The following is an 8,387-nucleotide window of genomic DNA, read 5'->3' on the forward strand; positions in this document are numbered from 1 at the left end:
ACAATATTTGTCAAATGTATTTGTGAGGGTTAAATGAAATAATTATGTAAACTATTTAGCACATGGCTGGCTCACTCAAAGATGTTAAAGCAGTATTTAAAAACTAAGTTTACTCTTTAAACTTTGGCCTCTATATCGTAATTTATTTTTAATTAGTATGAACAAAAGTTCTTGCCCCAGTGAAGACCTTCTAGGAGAAGTTCTAGTTTCCTGACTTAGACTAATCATGTATTAGTTTTAAACATTACTATCATGCTTCACTAGATATCTTTTAATATCACTTCCCACCAGAGATGTAGAATATCTACATTTAAGGTCATAATATTGCTGAGTATACGACTCTTCCCCTCCTCTCCAACTTTTCCATTACAAATAAATCTATTGATTGCTTACAGGGAACCCAGTTGTACTCTCCAAAAAAAGAATTCAGTCCTTCATAAGAAAAAATAAATAAATAAACAGCCCATAATATTTGTCAGAGGATAGTAGGTTACAATTTCATCACTATGAAATGCAGTCCACAAACAAAAGAATCAAGAGAGAAAATGATGAATGGCCTTAGGTGTAGTCATAGTTTATAATAAAGATTTTATTTAAAAAGTGTTAAAATAAATAATACATACTCTAGAACATCACTGTTCTGGGAAATTACTTCTCTTTAGAATATGAGCTCTAGAAGGCAAATCTTACTACTACTGCTCTGGGAGTTTTCATTAGCTGATTTACAATCATATATATATAATCATATATATATATATATATATATATATATATATATATATATTTTTTTTTTTTTTTTTAAATCTGTGGTCTGCAGTCTTTTAATACACTTCTCCAAGGTGGATATGTGGTGGAATGCAGACCCCCATCAATATGTGTAGTTTTGCTTGCTTTTTGTCCCTTAACTGCTGATAAAATAGACTGCTTAGAAATCCCAGAGGGATATGATTGAGGCCAGGTTACACTGGCTCGTAAAATTCAAACAGTTCAATGCTTTTCTTGTTAATTACTAGGCCACAACCAGAAATCCGAACGATGGGAGAGAAACACTTCTTTAGGATAATGATTGATTTTCATAAAGATGAGTGCTTTAACAAATTTCAGTATGCAGTTGTTGGGGCGGGGAGGGTGGGTGGGCACTAATTAGTTCTACCGTTTTCAGCAGATGTTGAATTCAAAACGCCAGCAGCATCTCAAATGCCAGTCATTAGGGCTGTCTTTCATCGAAGAGTGCTGACCAATGAAATCTCCACTCTGTTTAATGAGACCGATCTAGGCAGAGTCAATTAAATCAAATCTCTACTAACATCCTTAATATATCTGCAGTGTGTGCAGCAGCAGCAGAAGCAGCAGCGAGGGATTTCCAGTATTAATAAAGGGATTCACTGCCGCATAAGGAGAAGGGGAAAAAGGGGCGGAGGGAGGGAGGGTGTGTTGGGGAAGACCTTGCTTTACAGACTGGGGAGAGCTGGAAAAAGCCCGGGTGCGGATGGAGGAGGAGGGGAGCTACGTAAAGGATGAAAAGCTAAGTAAAACGCTTAAAGAGCCTTGATGTAGTTCTAGAAGGGATCCACCCCCAACCGTCCCCCTCCCCCGTCCCTTCCACCGCAAATCCAATTTACCAGTTGCAAACATGAAGCTGGAAAAATGTAAGGACCCAGAGTTGAAAACATTTTCACTTTAATACTGAAAAAATATGCCATTATAAAATCCTCGAATAGAATTAGTAAGTTTCACGTGCTTCCTCGGTTCTTTTTTCCTACTTTATAAGTAAGATTTACACCAGCACAGAATTGCTACCATAAGATCGCAGCCTAAGCACTAGAATGACATTAATTGGTCATGCTTAACTGCCTCAAAATCTTTTTTTTTAATAATTACACTGATACTATAATAGAAATCATGGGTACTTATTTTACATTCAGATGAAAGGCATTATTGGATATGTATAGAAAAATATTCCCCCTCAAAAAAAAAATTAAAACATCACCATCAAAATAAAAGAAAGAACCCAAAACAACCCCTAAAAACTCCGCTCAACAAAATACATTTTTAACTCATAAAATGGACTGATGATTAGCCATGCAAATGTCTTAAATAAAACCTTTACATTTTTTTTTTCACAGTAAACGTACGTACGCTCTGAACTGCCTACCGATCACAAATAATGGCGAAATGGCACTTTCTGATTATACTGTGTTTTGTTTATAGAAAGTTTGATACGATGGGACTTATCAGGTAAGAGGGTGGGTGCTGTGAACGTGACGCCGTCTCCAGTCGCCGAGGAGGGCAGCGTCCCTGGAGCGCGTGGATTCCATGCGAGCCATGCAGCACTTATTGTTTTTGTCAGAAGTCAAAGTTATTTATTTACAATACATTCATGCCTTCGTGCAACTGCCCGTCCCTGCATAGCCAACAGGGAGCCATCACGCCCCCCCCTCCTCACGGGGCTAATCCACAGGGGGAAAAATAGATATCTATCTCTCTATATAGATGTGGGGTACACGTATATATGTATAGGACCACAGCAGACATCCCGGTCAGCCCCAAGGCAGAGGGCTAGTTCTTCGAGCAGGGCCCCTGCTGGGTTTTATCAAAAGGAGCTCGCTGCAAAGAGCGATTTGGCAGCGCTCTCCCAGCTCACCACAGTCTGCTCTTTGTTTCCAGAAGGGAGCTAAGGGGTCAAACCCTCTCAGCGGAGCGAGTTCACAGTTATTTATTTACTTATGTCCATAAAGCCTTGGGGCGCGCTGGACTTGGGTCTGGGCTCCTCTGACCCCTGGGATGCCAGCCGGGTAAGGGATTGGTGGGGGGGGGGGGGGGGAGGGGGCGCATCGCCTTCCCGCTCCCTTGCTCTACCCGGGTTGGGGTCTTAGTCTGAGAGTGAGTGGGAGCCACAGTCATATACTCTGTGGGCCCCATCTGCGTTGTAAGGCCCATTGTGCCAGTAGGAAGAGTCACAGACTGTCTGTAGGGAATTAATTTCGGACGCCGAGGAGTTGGCGTCCCTTCTCTTAGATCGTTTTCTATTCCTCAGGATAAACACGAGCATGCCCACTACAGTGAAGGCGGAGGTGACAAACACCAGCAGCAGTCCCGGGACCAACACCGAGATGGACACCCTGCTGGTGTCTAGATAGGAGTTGGAGTGCGTCCCGGTCTCCGCCAACCCAGTGCTGTTTTTACTGTGCGAAGTTAGCGTGGGCGAGATCCTCGCGTACAGCTGGGGGCAGATCTCGTCATTGGAGAGGAGCATGAAATCCTTCCTAAAGAAGTTCACCGGCGTCTCACACTTGAGGTCGCTCATCAGCACTTCGGAACCCAGGCGTTCTGCCCATTGCTTAAAAGGCACAATGGTGCAGGAGCACTCCCAAGGGTTTCCGTGCAGGTCTATCTGGATGATGGAGGTTAACTGGTCCAGTACCCCTGCCACTGGAAGGTACATGAAATAATTGTTGTGCAGACTGAGCTTAGAGAGCGAGACCCCAGCGAACACGTCCACGGGTAGGGACCTCAGCAAGTTGTTGTTGAGAATGAGGATCCTTAGTTTGGGCATGGCATTGAAGGTGCCAGGAAGGATGAGCTGGATTGCATTGTACTCCACGTTCAGGTACTCGAGGTTTTGCAGCCCGGCGAATTTCTCCCGGGACAGCGTGTCCAGGTAATTGCTATCCATATACAGCCACCTGAGGTCCAAAAGGTTCTTAAAAGTGTTGTTCTCTACGGTGGCAATGTTGTTGTTGCCGAGGTCTAACAGAATGAGATTCTTGTAATCCACAAAGTGCGATTTTCGGATGCTATGTATCTTGTTATCTCGAAGGAAAAGCTCCTGCACATTGGAAAGCTTGGGCTTCAAATCAGCCAAGCTGCTCACGTTCCGGTTGTTGCAGTTCATCTTTAAACCCGACCCTGGGATGTGGTCGCAGCTGCAGCCCCCAGGGCAAGGCAAGCCATTGGTTTGGGGCTTGTTTCTGGCGCCGCCGGTCGCTATCGCAGCAGTGGGTCTTATTTTGATCTGCCAGTTGCCTGGGATCTTTGTACCTCCGTTTGGAGCAGACCCTGGGGTGGCATGATCCTCTTGCCCATTTGTCTTGAAAGGAGTTGGCAGGGGGCCAGGAGCGAAGGTCTCTTCTTGGGCAGGGGGCGCCGGGAGACTGGAATCCACTCTGTTTTTCAAAGGACACAAGTCCTGTTCTGTGGTTTCATTGAGGTCTTTCCCCTGCAGTCTGGTGGGGGCTTCACAGACAACTCGGCCGATCAGAGCATTTTTGGGAATGTTTTCCAGCCATTCTTTCAGGGAGAGGAGATCACAGGTGCAGTCCCACGGGTTATCCTCTAGCAGGATCTCAGCAATGCCAGGGATTTGCTCCAAGACCTCCTCATAGGGCAGCGTTTTCAGCCTGTTTCCCCGGAGGTCGAGGTGGGTGATGGGCACATACTGGAACACGTTGGCAGGTAGGGTGCTGATGAGATTGTCATTTAAAATGAGTACCTCCAGCTTGTTCAAGTCCTGGAAGGCCCCCGGGTCTATATCCCGTAATAAATTAAAATCGGCCTGGAGGTATTCCAGATCGTCCAGACCCAGAAAAGTCTGCTTTCGAAAAGACTTGATCTTGTTGTTGTTGATGTGCAGCCTTTTCACCAGCTGCAGCCCCAGAAAAGCCCCAGGAACGATTTCATGCAAGCCATTGTTTTCCATGTGCAAGCTAACCGCATTATAAAAGTTAGCAAACTCATTAGGGAAAAGTCGAGTGAGGGAATTACCATGCAGAAATAGATGGTAAAACTGGGAAGTCGGGGCGGTGAAACGCTGCAGACTTGTAAAGCCCTTTTTTTCACAGTCTACGTGCAGGTCCCCTTCTATCTCATTGCAGGAACAGATCTTCTCTTTACAAACGTCCCCTGTAACGTTTCCAGCGGCAAAACAAAGAGACGTCTCCAGCAACAGAATCCAAAGCAGCATTTTTAAAGCGAGCAATTCATCCCCGATCTCATCACAAAGTAACAGCGACCATCCTGCTCGCCACAGACACAATTCAAGTTCATTTAGTGCTCCAATGTCCGAACCCAGGGAAGGAGAAGAAAAGGGTTTGGGGGGGTGGGGGTGGATTCCTTCCTCCCTAACCCCCCCGCACTGCAACAACCCAGGCGCCAGTCAATAATTATATCCACAAACTATCCAGGCACGTAGTGCAAGGCAAGCAAAAAAGAAACAAAAAGAAACAAGAAGAAGAAGAAGAAGAAGAAGAAGAAGAAGAAGAAGAAGAAAGAGAAGGAAAGAAAAGTAGAAAAAATAACCCTACTCTCCCTCAACCCTTTAAAAATTACCAAAAGAAGTTAAATATATACATATAAATTAAAAATACACCCTTACAGAATCTGATCTAGTGGTCCTCACTAATCAGGAAGGGAACAATGCTAGTAATTAGAAGCAAGTGCATGTTAGAGAAACAAGCAGAGGGTTTGCAGCGTAGTACAGGCGCACTGCCTGTGCATGGCTGTGCGTCGGACTGACCTTGCCTCTCTGATACAAAGCAGGGTTTTCGGCGGCTTCTGTAGCTGAGGCGGCTGACGGAGTTCTTGCTGTGGTTGCAGGTTGCCCAGAAGTCCCCCCGAGGTGCTGTCCAGTCCCCCCGGTGCTGAAATCACGCCCGACCGAAAGGACTCACGCTGCCGAGCCAATGGCGCTGGAAAATTTCCGCAATCGCTGCGTTTTGTGGCTGTCCATCCTTTTCCTTTCCTCCCTTTCGGTCCTCTTCAGCCGTTTTTTCTGGGCTCCAGCTCTCGGTTACTAGCTCTTCTTTTCTTTTTCTCCTCTTTATTCTGCTCTTTCGGAATTACGTGGAGGGGGCGGAGGGCGGGGGGCGAGTTGTCTGAGGGAGGGAGAGAGCGCGAGAATGGGGAGGGGGTAGAAGAGAGTTGCTAAGAAGCTCTGCTTGTTCCAGCCTGGTGCACTCTGAAAGATCTGACACCCTCTGCTGATCTGCAGTAGCAAAAATCCATCTGGTGAGGGAATGCTGAAGGAAAAAAAAAAAAAAAATCAATCCACGTACAGGGCAAGCGTTAAAAATGTGGGCATTAAAGGCTGTCGATCCAGATAGACGCTTATTTTAAATGGATTATTTAATTCTTTTTTGCGTGCTGAAAACTTTACCCTTTCCTTTCCTTAATGACCTCACAGCCCCCACTGGCTCCAGTGTTTAGAAAGGAGTGCTTTTAAAACATTTATTTCCCAATGGCTTGAATAAAATTAGTGTCAGGGTGTCAAGCGAACAGCAATTTGAGGTAATTATACTGCACGCCATTTTCATCGGTGCTTTAAATGCATTTCTTCCGTCTCTGCAGTACAATGTTTTATGCTATTTGATGTCTTTGAAACCTTTTTTTTTTTTTTTTTTGGCTATGTTTAAAGTGATTATTTGGAACATATAATCGTATCATATATATTTTTTAAATAATATACTTGGGTATGAATTTTTTGTTGCATGGATATAATTTAGGCACATACTTTTTCTTTTTTAAACTTGGTATAGAATTTTAGTCAATTTGGTTGTTGAGAGTTAGGTTTCTCTGATGATATTTCTTGAATGTTATTTAAGTCTGCAGGGTGAAAATACAATGCCTGCTTGCGTCTTTGATTCCAGACCCGAAAGCTTTCACAGAGAACCGGAAAAGGAGGGAGGGAGCAGGAAAAAATCCCAGTATGATTCGTGAGTGCTCTTAAAAACCCACTGGCAGACTGGCACGCGCACCACACACACACACACACACACACACACACGCACGCACTCACTCAGACACACTCACAAAGTTTCCGAATTTGAACAGACGATTTTAAAACACATACAAGTAAATAACCAGTTGCATTTTGAGGGAGAGAGAGGGGGAGTGGGGAGGGAGAGAGAGAGAGAGAGAGAGAGAAATCGCCGGTCTCTAAGGCCCTGTTCGAAGCTTCTCTGCAGGTAGCTAGCAGTTTCTCTTCTCTGGGTCACTGGTGCTAGTGGAGCTTGGCTAGGGCTTTTCTCTGAGAAGGAATCTCCGGTTCCTCAAACTTAGATGGAGCTTATAAAAACCAAGTTCTACAAACACCCGAGAGGTGAGAAATGGTGAGAGACTGCTGCTTGTCAGCTGTTCTGCTGACTTTTCTTATTAGTGTCAAAACCTTTTCAGTGAATGCATTTTTAAAATTGTGCACATTTTAGGGTTTGAATTTACAGGACATGATGGTGATGATGATGATGATGATGATGATGCCCTTTCTTCAGTCGAAGTAGAAATATGTTTACATCAGTTTCCCTTTCAACTATGTGTTATGCAATTGGATAGCTGTTAATATGCCTGCTAATAATCTGAATAAAAGATCCAATATTCAAGGATGTGTGCATTTTGAAAAGACTGGAGAGTTAACGAATTCTGGGAAGGACTAGAGATAGGGAAATTCAGAGAAGTGTAGAGGAAAATTTTTTCTTGGGTCCAGAAGCTAATTCTTTGGGGGAGGCAGTTTTCGTATCTATAGATAATATTTTCATATAATCAAATGTATTGTCTTCTGGTGAAATTCAGCCAGAGAGCATGGATGAAGGTTCAGTGTGTGTGTGTGTGTGTGTGTGTGAGAGAGAGAGAGAGAGACTGAGAGAGAGGGGAGGCCTTTTTTTAGACAACCTATTACACTTCTAAAACAATTCCCTTCCTATTTAATTTAACCCATTACCACATGTAGAAAGAGAAAACGCTTAATCTGAAACCATTTCACTGAAAAAATGCTATGCAGTAGAGCTGTAGAAGTGCTGGAGGAGTTATACTGAAGGGAAGGATATTTCTGTATCTTTGTAATAGGACTCAGGTCTGAAACTTCTTAGCCCCAGAAAACACCCTGTGAAAGGCAGCCTCTTTCAGTGTCTGTGATTGATAGGGGTAAGTAGGCTCTGAAGGGGAGACAGAAAAATGCTGTCTGTTTAGGAAGAAAAGTATTGATGGTAATCATCTAAAATCACACTTTTTCACTTAATTAGTTACTTGTTTATTCAACTTGCTGAATAAACTCTTTATATGAAGAGACCGAAAGAACATATTTCAGTTGATTTTAAATGAACAGAATTGAGGTAGCAAGCAATTGATATTCACATTTCACCCCTCCTCCACCCATTAAAGTCTCTCTCTCTTCCTTGATTGCTTCTTGCCTCTCCAAACACCAGTCACATTAGAAAATTTACAATCAGGGTTTTCCTACTTAGACACATTACAATTTGACGGGGGGAGTTACCCTCCTCAAATAGTTTATTACATCTGTACTCTAAGAAAAGGTGTGTGGTAGTGTCAGATGAGCAACCAAATCAGAAGAAAATATTAGGTAATATTACCTAGATGAAGATGTTCAATACAAAGTT

The 8,387-nt window shown here is 43.6% G+C and overlaps 1 protein-coding gene across 3 annotated transcripts in view; it reads right to left on the reverse strand.

Annotated features, from left to right (window-relative positions):
* SLITRK1 (SLIT and NTRK like family member 1) overlaps positions 1–6,290 on the reverse strand; it is a 203,913-nt gene extending 197,623 nt beyond the window's left edge. The window contains exons 1-2 of one of the 3 annotated variants that reach the window (XM_045480403.1): positions 5,516–6,205; positions 1,664–5,016 (exon numbers count right to left, since the gene is read on the reverse strand). In XM_045480403.1, the coding sequence (XP_045336359.1) occupies positions 2,873–4,963 (2,091 nt within the window). In that variant the 5' untranslated portion in view covers positions 4,964–5,016; positions 5,516–6,205 and the 3' untranslated portion in view covers positions 1,664–2,872. Of the gene's footprint in view, positions 1–1,663; positions 5,017–5,515 lie in introns of those variants that run through there. The other 2 variants (XR_006713016.1, XR_006713018.1) reach the window with 2 other exon arrangements.
* Positions 6,291–8,387: the final 2,097 nt, after the last annotated feature.

The sequence above is a fragment of the Leopardus geoffroyi genome, chromosome A1 (genome assembly GCF_018350155.1).
Source record: "Leopardus geoffroyi isolate Oge1 chromosome A1, O.geoffroyi_Oge1_pat1.0, whole genome shotgun sequence".
Taxonomy (NCBI): Eukaryota; Metazoa; Chordata; class Mammalia; order Carnivora; family Felidae; genus Leopardus; species Leopardus geoffroyi.